General features: G+C 45.6%; 2 protein-coding genes across 7 annotated transcripts in view; both read left to right on the top strand.

The window, feature by feature from the left end:
* The window catches only part of plekhm2 (pleckstrin homology and RUN domain containing M2), a 66,064-nt gene extending 55,847 nt beyond the window's left edge, over window positions 1-10,217 (top strand). For all 6 annotated transcript variants that reach the window (XM_085966998.1, XM_085966996.1, XM_085967001.1 and 3 more), the window contains 2 exons: window positions 1,155-1,265; window positions 1,940-10,217. In XM_085966998.1, the coding sequence (XP_085823124.1) occupies window positions 1,155-1,265; window positions 1,940-2,077 (249 nt within the window). In that variant the 3' untranslated portion in view covers window positions 2,078-10,217. The remainder of the gene's footprint in view (window positions 1-1,154; window positions 1,266-1,939) is intronic.
* Window positions 10,218-14,004: 3,787 nt separating this feature from the next.
* The window catches only part of LOC147100588 (solute carrier family 25 member 35-like), a 35,316-nt gene continuing 30,986 nt past the window's right edge, over window positions 14,005-18,334 (top strand). Inside the window, exon 1 of the mRNA XM_085966994.1 lies at window positions 14,005-14,487. Within this exon, the coding sequence (XP_085823120.1) occupies window positions 14,092-14,487 (396 nt within the window). The 5' untranslated portion in view covers window positions 14,005-14,091. The remainder of the gene's footprint in view (window positions 14,488-18,334) is intronic.

Raw genomic sequence — 18,334 nt, 5'->3', positions numbered from 1 at the left:
GCCGGAGTACAGTGGAGTGATTGGAGGGTGGGGTGGGTAATCATTTGTTTACAACTCAGTGAAAACTGTATCCTGAATTCCAGAGGTTTTGAGATTGTTGCTCCAGCTCTGCAGTTCAATGCTGTGTCTGCACGTTGTTGAAGCTGTAAAGCAGTGTTGGATGAGTTTGCTGCAATGAATAGAATAAAGGGACCAATCCTGATAATTATAGCTTTGTATATTTCCCTTCCTAGTGCTCCAGATCAAACACCTAATAAATTTTGTCCTATAATTTCAACCTCTTTCAAGGTCTCTGAACCGTGAGAGCGGGCATGCAATTTGCCCCCTGGCCTATGCCTGTCTGTAACCAGCCACTGAGAGTGCAGTCCAAGATCATTCGCCCTTCCTCCCAGATGTGAAATGCCTGGTCTCTACTCAGCTGTGACCCTGTCCCATGCTGCAGTGCATTGGGGCTTGACGGCATCACGCCACTATGCTCACTGGTGTTTGTTTTTAATACTCATTATATCGAGGAACCCCTGCCGGTGTAATTGGTTCAGCTAATTGATCCATTTCTGATTGTGCTGAATTAGCGATAATGACTTTTGAAAAATTACACACGGGCAGTTTTGCTATTTTGCCTGCGGGTATCGGGAGAAAGAATGTACAGGCAAGCAATGAACTATATTGATGGTCTTTACAGGCCAACTGAGGATTTGGCCAGTCCGCACCCAGAACCAACTAGCGACCCCAGCGGTAAACAACAACGCGATAAATAACTGCCAGTAGTTTGCCTCCACAGACAGGAACATGGGTAAGAACAGAAGTAGGACATTCTGCACCTCGAGCCTGTTCCGTCCTTCAATTAGATCATGGCTGATTTGTATCTTAACTCCATTAATTAATCCATTAATCTCACTTAATGGGAGAGTGTATGCCAAAAGAAGGCTATAATATAAACTGGCTATAAAATCCTGTTCATCAAAAGAGTATTCTGTAACTGTTCTGACACAGTGCTCTCACCCTGGTCATAGGTTTGAATGGTGCCCTTGCCACTGTTGGTATTATCTCGAGATCAAATATTTTAAAAGGCTAGTTAATCATTCTTTTCTTGTGTTGCTACCTTCTTGCACTTTATTCTCATTTATTCCATTGTTTCTCAAATTGTGTTCCAGGAGCTGTCTGACGATCAGAAGTCTCCTCCCTGGTTCCTGTATTGCAGTTGTGCTGAAGAGCTGCAACGTTTTCTTGCTGCGTTGAATGGCGCTTGGAGGAAGATCTACCAGGTGAGCTGTAACTGTGCAGAGTACTTAACCTAACTGCATCTTTTGTCAACAGTAGTGGGCCGTGTAAATGGCAACTTTCCATCTGGCACTGCACTTCCCTTATCAGAAAGGTGATCTCTCCTCGTCAGTCTGTGGGCATCACCTTTAAACTATCTGCCTGGCGCTCCCCTGATAGCAGGTTAATGCAATATGTGGTGTGATACTGAGCCATTCGAAACAAGGAAAGTCTCCAATTCAGTCCTGCTGATCTCAACCAGGATAGCAGTAGGGGCACTTTAGTTGGCCTCAAATGCCCCTACCTCCTGGGTTTGGGGTGGGGAAAAGTCAGCCAGGGTTCCTACTCATGATTGCTATTCCAATATATCTTGCTGTAAAGTGCATATGTATGGACTTTGGATGAGGACATGATTAGACTTGATGTGATGCTTCATGGTTGAATAGCCTGTTGAGGCTCCCTCATGAATAATGACCACTTGACTAGGGTACTGGAGGGGGAGCCCATGTCCATGGCACTATACCGCAGTATGAGGAAACACCTAGAGCGAATAAGGGCAGAAGTTGTGGTGGGGAAGTGGGTATGGAATCTTATCTTGAAGCCCAGGTGAATCTGTAAGGCAGGTTCATTAATCCTCATTGGTTGCTGCACTCTGACTTATGCTGACTCTCTCGTTCAGGTGGACCTGCCTCAGAAACCGCTTCAGGACCCCTCCATTCAGAAGAAATGCGACGATGCAGTCCTGCTTATTCGGACCATGTGGCAGCGAAGCGACAGTCTATCCCGAGGACGCGCTGAGCGTGATCCGTGGTGTTGAACACCTTGGAACCCTGGACATATGGTGTGAGAATGCTGCAGACATCACTTGCTGTCTCTCTGGATGTTGCGTGTGACTCAATGCACAATGTTACTGGAGGTGTAGAAAGGAACACTGTCACACAGGAGTGTAAAGGAATTGGCACCAATCCAAATGTACAAAACAACAAACTCCCGAAGACCACCCACATGTCTTGGGAATGCCTCAACAATGTCAATAATTGGAAAGGGAATGGAACGGAAGAGATCTTGAATAAAAACCTGCCTATTGAACTAGGTAACCGGCGTGACACTCCCCTACTCCAGATTGTAAAACATCTGCATTCTCATACGACTGTTTCTCGCTGCTCCACTAAAACATATTCAATGAATCTCCCATCCCTCTGAGCTTCTGTTCTAACTGCATGTGTGTCTCCTGTTTAAAAAAAAAAAAAAAAAAAAAAAAAAAAAAAATTTTTATGAAGAGACCAAACCGATTACTTTTCTCTTGGGAGAAGCAAGAGGAATAGTGTACAAAGACCGAGGGAGGCTGGGAAACCCAGCTCTCTGAATCACTGCCTTGTGTTGTTGGGAGACACACCTGTGCTTCTAATATAGAGCAATGTGGCCTTGTCGATGTTGTTACATCCCAGGCTCTGAACGCCAGCCTTGAGCTCCAGTTGTCCAACGCCTATCTGAAGGTTTTAGTGAGGTTTTTTTGCTTGACCCTGCAGGAGAAGCAGTTGTGACCCTGGTGTCAGTAACTAAAAGGACTGGGTATCAGCATCTGATATAACCAGCTGTGTGGAGCATGGGGCCTTTCCAGAACTTTAGAAAATCATTTTTAGAGACAGAGTGCTTTTATTAATACAGTTAAACTATTTAGATCTGACTGCACATCAGCCACTTTTCAATGGCACTTCTTTGTGTTTAACCTGTAAATAAGTTTAGATTGTGTGCATCCCTGAGGTCAGTGTCTATAATAGCCCAGTTTGTGATCTCCTTCCTGGTAGATGGAGAATCTTGCACAAGATAGTTTTCATGATGGGGATTCTATTGACTGAGAGTCCTGTCTTCAGGTCTGGTGAAGCAACCACTCTCTCCTTTAAGAGCACAGAGGGTAACACTCGCTGATGCTGTTTAAATGCAAATCTACAATGAGATATTGGACATACTGTGACCGATTTGTTACTGGGTAACATCAGACTGAAAGCCTTTTTACTACTCAGTCAGTTGAAGGGGGCTGGGTTTTCCCAGTATATATCTGAAAAATTGTATGTAAGAAGCCGCAGGAAGGTACGGGTTGTTAATCTGTAACTCGAGGTAGATGCTGCAGTCTGTTACTCCTCTGTCATAAATTCAGAGTTCTGTCCAGCAAAAACCGTTCAGTCAACTAAAGTTGTAATTCTAATCTGGAAGCAGCTCCACTGCTGAGATCGCAGGCAGTGTAATAGTGTGCAAATAACACAATAGCATGCACTACTGTTTACAAGAACCACATTTCAGAACAGTAACCTTTTACAGCAGCATGTCTGGAAGGCTCCCCGATGGCCTCGTGGATAAAGGCGCCAACTGGTGTAGCACTAAGCTATACAGACCAGATTCAATGCCACCTCTGTGCTGACCTAGCAAATCTCAGTGCTGTTCTCTGCCAGTTATTATCTATGTAGTATAACCATATAAAGCTCTCGTATTCTTTTACTGCCCCTAGGTGTCTTGAGCATGTGCTTTGAATACACTACAGTATAGTATTCATTGCCCCCCCTCCCCCCACCCACCAAGTGGCAGTGTCTCAATTTTGCATTAACTTTTTGTAGTCTACCTCTTCTTCATCATCTCACCTGAGGATTCCTAGTTCCTGCGAACCCAGCAGTGAATGTGGACACGGCCTCCATTTTTCCTCTTGTAATTTGCAGTTCCTAGATTCTGGAGAAATTAAGTACACTAATGTGCAATCTGTAAGGGCTATTTATGGTTTGGGCAGTTAATAAATGAGGGTTTTGCAGTTAAATGGAAACCCATCTCTGTGCCAGCATGCTAATGATGTGCAGTCTTCTGCCTGAGCTGTATACCTGCTCTGTAGTTAAGGATTATATTTCACACCCTGATGACAGTTCACAAATACTAAAATCATATGATTGACCACTTAGTGAGCTACTGGTGGCTATACAATCATACCCACCCAGAGTTGGCTCCCATGGAACCAATACTCCAGCAAGAGCTAATGCCCTTGGAAACCAATCCCCAGCAAGAGTCCGCATCCTTGGAACCTGTACCCCAGCAAGAGTCTGTGCCCATGGGGACCTGTACCCCGGCAAGAGTCGGTGCCCATGGGGACCTGTACCCCCGGCAAGAGTCGGTGCCCCATGGGGACCTGTACCCCCGGCAAGAGTCGGTGCCCCATGGGGACCTGTACCCCCGGCAAGAGTCGGTGCCCCATGGGGACCTGTACCCCCGGCAAGAGTCGGTGCCCCATGGGGATCTGTACCCCAGCAGGAGTCTGTGCCCATGGGGACCTGTGCCCATGGGGACCTGTACCCCAGCAGGAGTCTGTGCCCATGGGGACCTGTGCCCATGGGGACCTGTACCCCCGGCAAGAGTCGGTGCCCCATGGGGACCTGTACCCCCGGCAAGAGTCGGTGCCCCATGGGGACCTGTACCCCCGGCAAGAGTCGGTGCCCCATGGGGACCTGTACCCCCGGCAAGAGTCGGTGCCCCATGGGGATCTGTACCCCAGCAGGAGTCTGTGCCCATGGGGACCTGTGCCCATGGGGACCTGTACCCCAGCAGGAGTCTGTGCCCATGGGGACCTGTGCCCATGGGGACCTGTACCCCCGGCAAGAGTCGGTGCCCATGGGGACCTGTGCCCATGGGGACCTGTACCCCCAGCAAGAGTCGGTGCCCATGGGGACCTGTACCCCCAGCAAGAATCAGCACTTGCAGGACAGGAGAATTGGAAAAAAAACTAGTAGTAATTTTCTTTAAAGTCACCAAATCTTCTCTCCAAACTTCGTCTGTCTTTTCCCCCTCCCCATGTGTAAATGAAGCATTAATGACACCCCTTAAGATAATTGAGAAATATTTAACACTTGTAATACTTTTTGCAGAACCGCTTAAACCCAATGATTGATTATTGGTGTATTGATTAGGCTCTGATCAGCTCCGGTCAAACTGCAGAGGCGTAATCCCACTGTTTTCTGCCCATAAAAGTGCAGAGTTGCACGGGTTTGGGGAGGGGGGGGTGGTGCCATGACACAGAATATTTATAATCGCAGATATCCTAAGGTGTGCATAGTGCAGGGCTACCTTTTTAAACCAAAACACAGCTATTTAAAATGCAAGCACTTCAGCCAATATGCATGAACATGTTGAATAGTAGGGCAATATCCCTGGATTGTGTGATGGAGGGGCTGATTTTTTTTGGATGGGCAAGTAGGATAGGTTGAATGACCTTCCTCATTGTATCTATTTGTTCTTGTGACTCCATTAATTCATCACCTTAACTTATTCCCACTGACGACCACCAGTACTTCACCCAGCTCAAAGTGCTTTCTCCAGACACTCCCCAGGTCTGGAAGGGCAGAATGTAGAATTGTATTGCTGGATGGTGTGCACCATTCACAGCACAAAAACTGCAACCCCCACCTTAACAGTTTACTGACGTCCTGCTGGACTGGATCTGATCATGTACAATCGACCTTCTTTGGCCATGACAAACAGAGCTGTGTCCTATCTGGGCAGGTATTTGAACTATGTAGTGTGTGTCTGGGTTGCCTTTTCCCTCTGGTGCTGTGTTTATGTTGTAAGGACAAAGTCATATTTTACATACCAGCTAATCACTAAATACCACAAAGCAACAGCAAATGGGCATTAAGTACAACAAACCCAAAACAACTAGAGTAAAGGCAAAAAAAAACTTTTGGATTGATAACTGGATGTGTTCCACCGAGGCCAGTCACAGTTGTAGTTTTGAACGCACCAACACAAAGTATGGAAGGGCTTCAGACTGTTAGTTGCATGTTAACACTGGACCGTAAGTCTTCCAGAAGCCTTCCAATGCAGAAATATTACAGCATTCTGGTGAGCCTCTGATATGAGTACTGAATCTGTGCATCACATGGAGGTTTGTAAAATTAAACACTCTTTGTTACCTTGTTTTAAGGAACTGTGGATTGCACAATCTTTGTAAACCCTAATGTTACACTGCAGGAACTGAGCAGCGATGGGTTGAGACCAAAATAATGACCCGCTGTAATAATCAGTGTCTGCTCTAATAATCAATGTCTTCTGTAAATGTTGCATTTAACATCAGAGTAGCAAAAATGCTCACTCAAGTCCTGTAGTTGACACTATATTTTGCAAACAGATGGGAACTTGAATCTGTTGCTAGTTTACTTTCAGCTGTTCATTTCATATTCATCAAAATGAAGGACGTTGGTGATCGGAAATAAATTAAAGTGGGATGGGACAGTGGTGCTGGGTGGCTTGTTTTTTGCATGTGCTTGAGGGGATTGGGATCTGATTCAGATACAGGACTCGCTATAGTTTTAGCAAACCCCAGCTTCTCTTGATGTTTTATTACTAGATTCCCTCAAAGGACTCTTACTAACTGCTGTGAACCTCGACATCCCAAATGTAAAGTTTAGATTTGGATTTTATTCTGGCTGTAAGATATTGAAAGCTGAATGTCAGTCTTCACCTACCCCACCCAGTGGTTCAGCAGGTTTAACCATTGAGTAGCTGAGCCATACAGATCGGGAGAATCCCAGGTTCAATCGCTGGTTTCTGCTGGGATGGCAGTAGGGGTGCTAGAGTTTGCTTCAGCGTGATAGGATTAGGGAAAAATCCACTGAGGTTTCTGCTCCTGACCAATGTTCCCTCTAATTTGCGGTCTCCAACTACGCGGTCCCTTTAAATTTGCGCGGTACCTTCCAGCTGCAGCAGCTAGTGAGCGGCCTGCGCAGGACCTCCTGATTTGGTGCGCAGCCGCACACCTTAGGGGGAACATTGCTCCTGATTAGAGCTGGAAAACAGATCTCGGTTGAGGACAGAATCTGGTTTGGCTGTAGTCTAGTAACCTATTCATGTTTACTGTCATGTCTATTTGTGTGGTGCCAGCTGCAACCAGTGCCAATGCAGTTGTACCCAGAAATGGGTAAACACTGCCCATGGAACTGTACCCAGCAACGAGTCTACAACCACACCCATGGGAATCTACCCAACAATAAGTCTATGCAGCATCCATGGAACTGTACCCAGCAATGACTCCACACTGGTATAGTTGGAACTGAATTCAACAAGTTAACGCCTTCATTAAGCTTGGTGCAGTGGTAGCATTTTCACATCTGAGTTAGGTTGTGGGTTTAAGCCCTACTCCAGGGCTTGAGAACCTAATCTACACTGACATCCCAGTGCAGTACTGAGGGAGTGCTGCATTGTCAGAGGTGTTGTCTTTCAGATGAGATATTGAATGACTACCCCATATGTCTGTTCAGGTGGATGACACTTTTTTTTTTGAAGAAAAACAAGGGAGTTCTTGTGTCCTGAACAATGCTTATTCTTAACCAACGCCACCAAAACCGATTAACTGGTCATTTATCTCATTGTTGTTTGTGGGACCATGCTGTGTGCAAATTGGCTGCATGTTTGCCTGCATAAAAGCAGTGACCTACACTTCAAAAAGTACTTAATTGGTCATGAAGCTCTTTGGGACATCCTAAGGCTTAGGACATAAATGCAAGTTCTTTTTTCTTTTAGGAGGGGAGGTGAAAGATTGGCAGATAAAAATGGAAGAGGGAACTACACAAATTGTTGAAGTGTGGAGACGCTTGAATAAGAAATTTGTGAAATAGGGTAGGAGGCTTGTATTCTGTTACTGATCTTATTGATGCACCACATACCTCAAAATGGAGTCTGCAATTATTTTGTAAAGGTAAAAATAAGAGGAAAAATGTTACTAATATTGGATCAAAAATGTGCCAGGTTCAAGTATGGGGTTGGTTTGCATATCCATGGGGCTGAAGCCCAGTTAGGATTCTTGTGGGCAAGGCTGATTGTGTGGCAGGGTTGCAATCTTCTACAGTGGGGCTAGTTGAGGCTGGGGTCAGATGGTCATGAAGGGTGCAGTTTGTACTCTGCACACAACCAACCACTACTTGTGCAATGTAGTGTTTGAGAATTTGTAATGTCTTTTCCAGTCTTTTGCTTTACAAGACTCTTCATCTTGCAAGAAATGTATGTAATGCAAGCTGGCCAAGTCCTTCACTGTAGCATTGGGAGTGTCCATGTGCAGCTTTGTTTGTGTGTGGGGTAAACACTCTACCAACTTGGTCCATGCTCATTTGTTACTGAACGCACTCATTGAGTGAAATGTGCAATCCAGTCGTCACCTAAATCTTTTAAATGAGATTTAATTTTATTTGCATTGTAAGATTTTCTTGTGACTCTGATCTGAAGGTCCAAGTTTAACTGATTCTAGAAGTAGAGAACTCCACAGTATATGTCGAACCAATGTGGACTGTGTAGTTCTGTTGACCAAGCTGAATTATCAGTGCATTACAGAGTAAGGTGGGGTTTTTTTTTAAGACAATGGGAAGATGAAGGTAATCTAGTAATATATTTCCCAAGTGTTTTGCAAAAAGGAAGTGGTTGGTTTCCTGTAGGAAGTGATGCTGTCACCATGTTCCCAGGTGTTTCTGGTTGTGGTCACATTGGATCACAGTAATCAATAACCCATTCGCAGGATAGTTACCATTATTCTTGGTAGCTCTGCGCTAAAGTGCAAAGCTAATCAGTTGATGCGAGGGTCTTTTACTCTAAGTTTGGATCAGGGACTGTTCATAATCTTGCAAAGTTGAACCCAGACTGGCTTCATATTTCAATGTAGCTAGCATTTAAAATATTTTGCCATTGCCCTTGGCAAATTCTCCAGTTGTGTGTGACTTGAGGTGTGTTGAAATTAAACCTTTTACACCATCTGGGTAATGAATCCTTCAGTATGCAATCTAAAGAAAGGTACATTGTGATACCTTCAGGTGAGTGCTATGTAATCATCTGTTTACAGCAACAACAAAAAAATTGTTAAATTATAGAAAAGTTACTCCATTGTATTTAATCAAACAAACTATTTAACTCTGCCTTGGATCCAATCCATTATCTACATTTGTATTTTTAAAAATCCCTCCTTCAAACCAGAGGTCATATGATCCATGATTTGCTGTAACTTTCAATATTGAGATTCTTACTGGTTTAGCTGTAGGATTGTGATGGTTGTAGCAATAAATTCCCCCAAAGTCTGATCCCGCAATCCCAGTATAATTACAGTAACTTGAGAAACACAATGTCTTGGTGTGAAAATGTTACACTATGGAAACAAGAAGTCTGAAAGGGCAGGGAAAGATTGATTAATGTTGCGATCAAAACCATTGATTTTTTTACAGAAAATTGGAGATAATCACAATGTAATCCCCAAAACACCAATTTAAAAATATCTGAAAATCTCATTCTAAGTAATGAAAATTAAGTTCAGTCGCTGTAGCACAGTGGCCCTGATCATGACAAATTAGCCATTTTCTTACTGAAATTGATTGAAACTATTAGGTCAATCTATCTGACTGGTGCAGATAGATATATCAAAATTGCCCCTACCCACCAAAACAATTGTGAACAATATAAAATGTATATTTTTCCAGTGATTTGGGTGCAAGTATTGGCTGCCAGCACTGGCCAAGCAAGGCTCACTTGGCTCAGTTTTCCTGCTGTTGATCTACAGATTTTAACTCTTCCACTTTTGTTTTCCTGCTGTTGCTGTATTACTCAATAATATTGGTACTGGTGTGTAGTGAAGTTAAACCGGGATAGACTGGATGAGACTAGTGCTGATTGTCTATTGATACATCACTAATATTGAATGTTACAACTCTCGATTCTTAGTTGAGGCATAAATAATGCTACAGGGTTTTTAAGGAGAAACATCACTACTTGTACAATGTACTCTAACCTAATGGTGTGTATATTAATGTTGTTGCAGCCTTTAGGAACCCCAGTACTGATGATGCTTATCAATGCATGTTTTGTGTTTACACAATGTAAATGCAGTGTTTATTGTATATAATAACTTGATGTAAATAGAATGGAATTAATAAAAAGGTATTTGTCTCCTTTTTCTTGTCTGTGTAGTCAGAGAAATGTTCTGTTCTGCTCCTTAGCTTTTTTTCAGAGACCTAACAATCTCCATGCATTAGGCTTGATGTAGTGAGAATCAAATTAACTCTGACTGGGAAGATTTTGGGGCACCATTTTTAATAAATATGACCTAGGCCCATAATTGGGACTAGTGGTTTGTTATGGAGTGACATTCTGCAACAAATCCGGTGAATTTCTACACTTACTCCTGTAGTGTGAACTACTATCCATGTTGACAATTGAATTACTAGCCATGGACATACACTTAAGAAGATGGGGTAACTGAAGAATCAATTACATCAAGCTTGGGTTTTTTAAAAGCCTGTAATAGTAAAAAAGAAAAAACTGAAGATACACTAGAATAATACCACAAAGGGTAGTTATGAAAGGCTTGAAAAGATGGGGGCATCCTTTTTTCTAGGAATCATGGGGATCTAATGGAGGCTATAAAAATTCTGATATGTTGAAGGTAAATAGTGTGAATTGGGTAACGAGGACTTGGATTCGGGATTATCTTGACGAAAGGAGGAAGTTAAAAGAAATGTTTTCACACCAAATTATTAGAATATGGAATTTGATATTCATTTAATTAACCTCTGTTCCAGTAGAGACAAATTGAGCCTCGCCCCACCCACTGCCTCCAACTATAACCACTCATTCTTGATTTTAAAATTCTCATCCTTGTTTCAAATCCCTCCACGGCCTCGCCAATGTACCCCGTAAGCGGCACAGCTCTTGCGCGGCCCATTCAAATTTGTGCATGTGCGGTATCTACATTGTGAAAGTTGGCCAGCGGCCTGTGTGGGACCTAGCAGATGACTGCGCAGCTTAGCGGGAACATTGGGCCTTGCCCCTTCTTATCTCTAATTTCCTCCAGCCCCACAACCCTCCGATATCTCCGCTCCTCTAATTCTTGTCTCTTGAGCAGCCCCCATTTTAATCGCTCCACCATTGGCAGCCATGCCTTCAGCTGCCTGGGCCCTAAACTCTGGAATTCCCTCTCGGCCTCTTTCCCTCCTTTTTAAGACGCTCCTTAAAACCTACCTCTTTGACCAAGCTTTTGGTCATCTGTCCTAATATCTCCTTATGTGGTTCAGTATCAAATTTTGTTTTAACACTCCTGTGAAGCGCCTTGGGATGTTTTAGTAAGTTGTCGGAGCTCCAATTGGTCGAGACTTGTTTTGCTCCCTTTTAGTGGAATTAAGTCCTTTACATTTCCAGTTCCCCAAGAGCCCTGTGTGTATCTGTTTCAAAGAAGCTTAAAAATCTCCCCTTTAACCTTTTCCAGTTTTGACGAAGGGTCCTTGACCTGAAATGTTAACTTTCTCTCTCCTTGATGCTGCCTGACCGGCTGAGTGTTTCCAGCATTCTCTGTTATTTCAGATGTTAGGGTGATGTTGGGCACTAGGGATTAACGTTTAACCAGCACAGAATGTCTTTATTCGCCTTGTGTATTCTTCTTAGACCGACACCCTTTCAAAACCATGACTTCTCTGATTTTATAATTTTATTGTTTCAAGATTTATAACAAAATATATTTTCTTGTTAAATCTATAATAGATGTTGGAAGGTGAAGCCTTTTTGCATGAAATTTGGATCCTGGTAGAGCTGTTTTATGGCTTACTGAAATATGGATGAAATGTATGTGGAATTTAGTTTCTGGGTGGTCGTCTCCTTAAAGGCATTTCCCCCTATTGTAGTGAGGTATATGGGTCCAGGGGGTCTGAAGTTCAATCTTGGATCTGTGCTGATCTCAAGAAGGGCAGCAACTCCGTCTACAATAAGTCTCAGCGTCCCTGCATTAGGAAGGGGAAAACTTGGCCAGACTTCCTGCTCCATAACCCCCTCTGGTGACTAGTGATGCCAGGATTTGGCTGGGCACAGACACTCTCTACACACATAGGAAGAGGAACCGGTACCTGTGGACTTCTGCAACCTCGATGTCCTACTGTGTCGCCAACCTCTCTCCATAAACTTCAGCTTATCCAAACCTCTGCTGCCTGTATCTTAACCTGCACCAGCTCCCATTTATCCATCAGCCCTGTGCTTGCTGACCTACATTAGCTCCCGGTCCATATACACTTCAAATTTAAAATTCTCAACCTTGTGTTCAAATCCCTTTGTAGTCTTGCCCCTCTCTATCCCTGATCTCTTCCACTCCTACAATTCTGAGAACTCTGCGTTTCTCCAACTCTGGCCTCCACACTCCTTTCACTCCACCATTGGCAGACGTACTTACTGCCTTCTCGGCCCGATACCACGGAATTCCCTTTCTCAACCTCCACTTTGCTCTGCTCCTTTTATAGACCTGTCTTTAAACCTACCTCTTCAACAAGCTTTGTCACCCCACTTAAATATCTCCTTTAGCTTGGTGCCAATTTTTGTCTGGTTCCTGTCCTGTACTTATGTTAAAGACAAACTTGCATTTATATATGATAGCAAAATACTGCGGATGCTGGAAATCCGAAATAACAACAGAAAACGTTGGAAAAACTCAGCAGGCCAGGCAACATCGGTGGAGAGCGAAACAGAGTTAACGTTTCAGCTCGAAACCCTTCAGAACTGAGGGGGAAAAAAAGGCAGGAAATGAAACCGATTAAAAGGCCAGTTTGGGGGCTGGGAAATGGGGGAGGGGATGAAAGAACAAAAGGGAAGGTCTGGGAGGTGAAGAGACACTAAGAGATATTCAAGACGAAACATGATAGTAATAGGACAGGTAAAGAGACAAAGGATGGCTCTGGATGAAGTGTGAAATGCGCTGGCAGAATGAGAGACAGCTGCCATGTGGGAGAGAAAAAAAGGAAAAGGCACAAACTAAAGGTGTGGATAAAAAATAATAGGGGCCGAGGTTATGATCTGAAGTTGTTGAACTCGATGTTGAGTCCAGAAGGCTGTAAAGTGCCTAATCGGAAGATGAGGTGTTGTTCCTCGAGCTTACACTGAGCTTCCGTGGAACAATGCAAGAGGCCGCGGACAGTGAGGTCTGAGTGGGAATGGAGCGGTGAATTGAAATGACAGGCGACCGGAAGCTCGGGGTCACCCTTATGGACTGAACGGAGGTGTTCCGCAAAGCGGTCACCCAATCTGCGTTTGGTCTCCCCAATGTAGAGGAGACCACATCGTGAGCAGCGAATACAGTATACTAAATTGCAAGAAGTACAAGTAAATCGCTGTTTTACCTGGAAGGGGTGTTTGGAGCCCTGAACGGTGGGAAGGGGGGAGGTATAAGGGCAGGTGTTGCATCTCCTGCGCTTGCACGGGCTTACATTTATATAATGCCTTTCACGACCACCGCTTGGCGCTTTACAGCCAATGGAGTACTTTAAGTGCAGTCACTTGTAACGTGGGAAACGCGGCAGCCAATTTGCACACAGCAAGGTCCCACAAACAGCAATGTGATAATGACCAGATAATCTGTTTTTGTTATTTTGGTATGTAAAGGTGCTATGTAAATGTCCTTTAGGGAAGGAAATCTGCCGTCCTTACCTGGTCTGGCCTAGATGTGACTCCAGACCCATAACAATGTGGTTGACTCTTAACTGCCCTCTGAAATGGCTTAGCAAGCCACTCAGTTATCTGCTCGGAAAAACTGCAGCAGTTCAAGAAGGCTTTTCATGGGCACTTAGGAATGGGCAATAAAAAAAATCCACGTCTTCCTATAAGACCCCTGTGTAATAGCAGTGGGCGTGACTTATACGGAGGTGCGGTGCAGCCGCGGGCTCCCATTGGTTTAAACCTGCGGGGGTGTGATGCAATGGGCGTGGCGAGTGGTGATGGACGTGTTCCAGGGTTCCATCTGATCGTCGGAGCATCGTCTCCCCTCCAGCCCCGGCCCCGGCCACCCACCAGGCGATGCAAGGGCACAGGCAAGCTGTGGATTTCGCGCTGGGCGGCGCGGCGGCGGCCGGTGCCTGCGTGTTGACCAACCCGTTGGAGGTGGTGAAGACTCGGATGCAGCTGCAGGGCGAGCTCCGCGCCCGGGGCTCGTACCCTCGGCTCTACCGCAACGCCTTCCATGCCCTGGCGCTGATCGGCCGGGAGGACGGGCTGCTCGGGCTGCAGAAGGGCCTGGCGGCCGCCATCCTCTACCAGGCGCTGATGAACGGGGTCCGGCTCGGTGCCTACTCGCAGCTGGAGGCGCTGGGCTTCACCCGGGACCAGAGCGGCAGGGTCAGTCCCACCTGCAGCATCGCGGCCGGGGCAGCTGCCGGAGCCCTGGGCGCGGTGGTGGGCAGCCCGGCCTATCTGGTGAGTCCCTGTCTGCTTGTGTTAAACGCAATGGTTTGTGTTGCTGTAACACTTGGAATAGTTTTTCCTGTCATGTTGCCCTTGGTATTTCTGCATAAACTTGCAGAGTTGACACCGTTAAGCAAAGCTTGTCAATAATAATATCAACACATGGGTTCACCAGTGAATGAATACGTCGAATTCTCTATTTATGACATGGGTTTCCAGGATTCTTATATTGGAAGATTCCATCCATCCCATAAAAACCAAGAATCCCGGTAGGATTTAGAGAGATTGCAAACCGAGCTAAACATCGGGGAACCTGTTTATTTATTCACCCCACAGTGAGATGTATCAAAAATAGGTCACATTTCAAACCAGCTTTGGCGAGAGTGGGATTAGTTTGCGATTGTTCGGCTTTCGTGTAATTGATATTCACTTCGCGTGGAGATGTCGCCTGGCAGCTGCTGTTGGCAAAGAATCTGAGCAGAAATTCAACAAAACTGCACAGTCAGTGTCAACAGAATCCATACCCGAGCCTGCCACGATCTTCAGACTATAACCTTGTCGTTCGTATTTAAAGGCCTGTTATCAAAGGCTTGAACATTGCTCTTTATAATCTTGCTGACCCTTAATTACAGTTTACGGCCCGGTAAGTGAAGATTTTGCACAGCCTCCCTTTGTTAACTGTAGTCAGATGGTATGATCTGAACTGGAGCACATTTAAAACACGCCCTTCCACATCATTTAATCTTGCACTTTTTGACTTCCACGAGTGAAAGAACCTTTGAAATGACGGCGTCAACGTGAATTGTGCCCGCTGCTGTGGTGTTTATAAATGTAACGCGGAGGGTTTATAAGCACTTGCAAAACAAAACTATTTCATGCCCCGTTTTAGTGGTTTCTGAAAGAAAAATATTAACAGGTTCCTAAATCCCGCCCATCTTAGTGCAAAAACTCCCAAGTGAGCCAGCAAAGTCCCACTCCAACACCTCGTCCTCGCCATCTTCCAATACATTGATTTCAAAATCCTCATCTTCCTTTACAAATCCCTCCATGCCATCAGTGCAAACAGCCTCTACAGTCTCCCCCAGCCCAAGTCCTCCATTTCACCCAGAGCCATCGGCCATTACATGGCTGGGCACTCTGGAGCACTCTCGCTAAACCTCCCGCCTCTTGGCCCCATCTCTCCCCGCTTCCAAAAGCCTCAAAACCTAACTCTTTAACCACACCATTGGTCACCTCTCCTAGTGAGTTCCCAATTCTCATTCCCTGTCCGATCTGCTGTTTTGCCCAATACCTTGGGCATTTTGCTCGTTGTTCAGGGTTAGCAGGGGCAATTGGAGACACAATTGAATCAGTGAGTTTTAGATCTACATCTGACTCCTGTGATCACCTGTCAAGTACTGAGGAACAGTGATGAGATTCATTCATTTGAAGGATGCTGGTGTGATCATGAACCCTGAGGGGACAGTAGAGAGGATACACTGCCCTGGTTAGTTAGTGGGATTGATCAGCTTTCCAGTGTACTGGTAAGTTTTGGAAATTATTATTTCTTCTAAACTGTCCTAATACACTTTTTTTAATTGAAGAACCCAGGAGAATGCCCAGTGACCTTAGTGTAGGACATTAGGTTTGCACCATCAGTGGCCACTCTTTCAGCTACCCTATGGAAGCCCCTCGCTGAATTTATCCACCTTGCCACCTCCTTCCCTGCTTTCAGCAGCCTCCCAGAAACTAGAGTCAGAAGGTTGTGGGTTCAAGTCCCACTCCAGAGACTTGAGCACATAAAGCTAGGCTGACACTCCAGTGCAGTGCTGAGGGAGTGCCACACTGTTGGAGGTGCCGTCTTTCAGATGAAACATTAAACCGAGGCCCCGTCTGCTCTCTCAGGTGGACATAAAAGATCCCATGGCACTATTTTGAAGAAGAGCAGGGGAGTTATCCCTGGTGTCCAGGCCAATATTTATCCCTCAATCAACATCACTAAAAACAGATTATCTGGTCATTATCACATTGTTGTTTGTGGGAGCTTGCTGTGCGCAAATTGGCTGCTGTATTTCCTACATTACAACAGTGGCTGTACTTCAGAAGTACTTCATTGGCTGTAAAGCGCATTGGGACATCCTGAGGTCATGAAAGGTGCTATATAAATGCAAGTCTGTCTTTTTTCTTTCTTCTCTTTGACCCTCTCATTTTCCATTTCCTGTTTTTCCCTTTTTATATTCTTGGTGACCCTATCCATTTTCTCTCTCCATCCTACAATGTACTCTGAGACATCTGTCTTTGAGAGCTGTAGGAATGTAAGTTGTTGAGTAGGAGAGATGAAGTAAACCAAAGGATAGTGGTTTGACGGCGCAAAGTTTTTTTTAATAGTCTGAAGATTGTAGGAGGAAGGGAGGACTGAGGGAGGTGCCGTTCATTAATCACCTCCTTTATTTTTATTAGTTTAGCTCCTTTTGTTCAATTATATAGAATCCAGCAACCCCAGTAGCAGTAGTTAGTGCAAGGGGCCCCAGTAGCAGCAATCGGTGTGAGCAGCAATCAATGTAAGGAGCCCCCAGTAGAAGCTGTCGGTGCGAGGGGCCACGGTAGCAGAGGTCGATGTAAGGAATCCCCGTAGCAGGGGTCGGTGTAAGGAATCCCAGTAGCAGGGGTCGGTGTAAGGAATCCCAGTAGCAGGGGTCAGTGTAAGGAATCCCAGTAGCAGGGGTCGGTGTAAGGAATCCCAGTAGCAGGGGTCGGTGTAAGAAATCCCAGTAGCAGGGGTCAGAGTAAGGAATCCCAGTAGCAGGGGTCGGTGTAAGAAATCCCAGTAGCAGGGGTCAGTGTAAGGAATCCCCATAGCAGGGGTCGGTGTAAGGAATCCCAGTAGCAGGGGTCGGTGTAAGAAATCCCAGTAGCAGGGGTCAGAGTAAGGAATCCCAGTAGCAGGGGTCGGTGTAAGAAATCCCAGTAGCAGGGGTCAGTGTAAGGAATCCCAGTAGCAGGGGTCGGTGTAAGAAATCCCAGTAGCAGGGGTCAGTGTAAGGAATCCCCGTAGCAGGGGTCGGTGTAAGGAATCCCAGTAGCAGGGGTCGGTGTAAGGAATCCCAGTAGCAGGGGTCAGTGTAAGGAATCCCAGTAGCAGGGGTCAGTGTAAGGAATCCCAGTAGCAGGGGTCAGTGTAAGGAATCCCCGTAGCAGGGGTCGGTGTAAGAAATCCCCGTAGCAGGGGTCAGAGTAAGGAATCCCAGTAGCAGGGGTCGGTGTAAGGAGTCCCAGTAGGAGGGGTCAGTGTAAGGAATCCCAGTAGGAGGGGTCAGTGTAAGGAATCCCAGTAGCAGGGGTCGGTGTAAGGAGTCCCAGTAGGAGGGGTCAGTGTAAGAACTCCCAGCAGGAGGGGCCAGTGTAAGGAATCCCAGTAGGAGCTGTCGGTGTAAGGAGTCCCAGTAGGAGGGGTTGGTGTAAGGAGTCCCAGTAGGAGGGGTCAGTGTAAGGAATCCCAGCAGGAGCTATCAGTGTAAAGAATCCCAGTAGGAGCTGTCAGTGTAAGGAGTCCCAGTAGCAGGGGTCAGTGTAAGGAGTCCCAGTAGCAGGGGTCAGTGTAAGGAGTCCCAGTAGCAGGGGTCAGTGTAAGGAGTCCCAGTAGCAGGGGTCAGTGTAAGGAGTCTCAGTAGCAGGGGTCAGTGTAAGGAGTCTCAGTAGCAGGGGTCAGTGTAAGGCGTCCCAGTAACAAGGGTCAGTGTAAGGAATCCCAGTAGCTGTTGGTGTGAGGAGCCACGGTAGCAGGGGTCAGTGTGCGTTTTTTGTTGTTGGTTCAGTTTATGGCTCTTGGGAGAAGTTTGCTGTGGTCACTACGTGTGGGGACATCGTTTCATGTTCTGCA

This window comes from Somniosus microcephalus, chromosome 25, assembly GCF_052327205.1.
Source record: "Somniosus microcephalus isolate GS21.2 chromosome 25, FLI_Smic_1.0, whole genome shotgun sequence".
NCBI lineage: Eukaryota > Metazoa > Chordata > Chondrichthyes > Squaliformes > Somniosidae > Somniosus > Somniosus microcephalus.
Note: the sequence above shows the minus strand (reverse complement) of the source record. Positions and strands in the feature narration are given on the sequence as shown.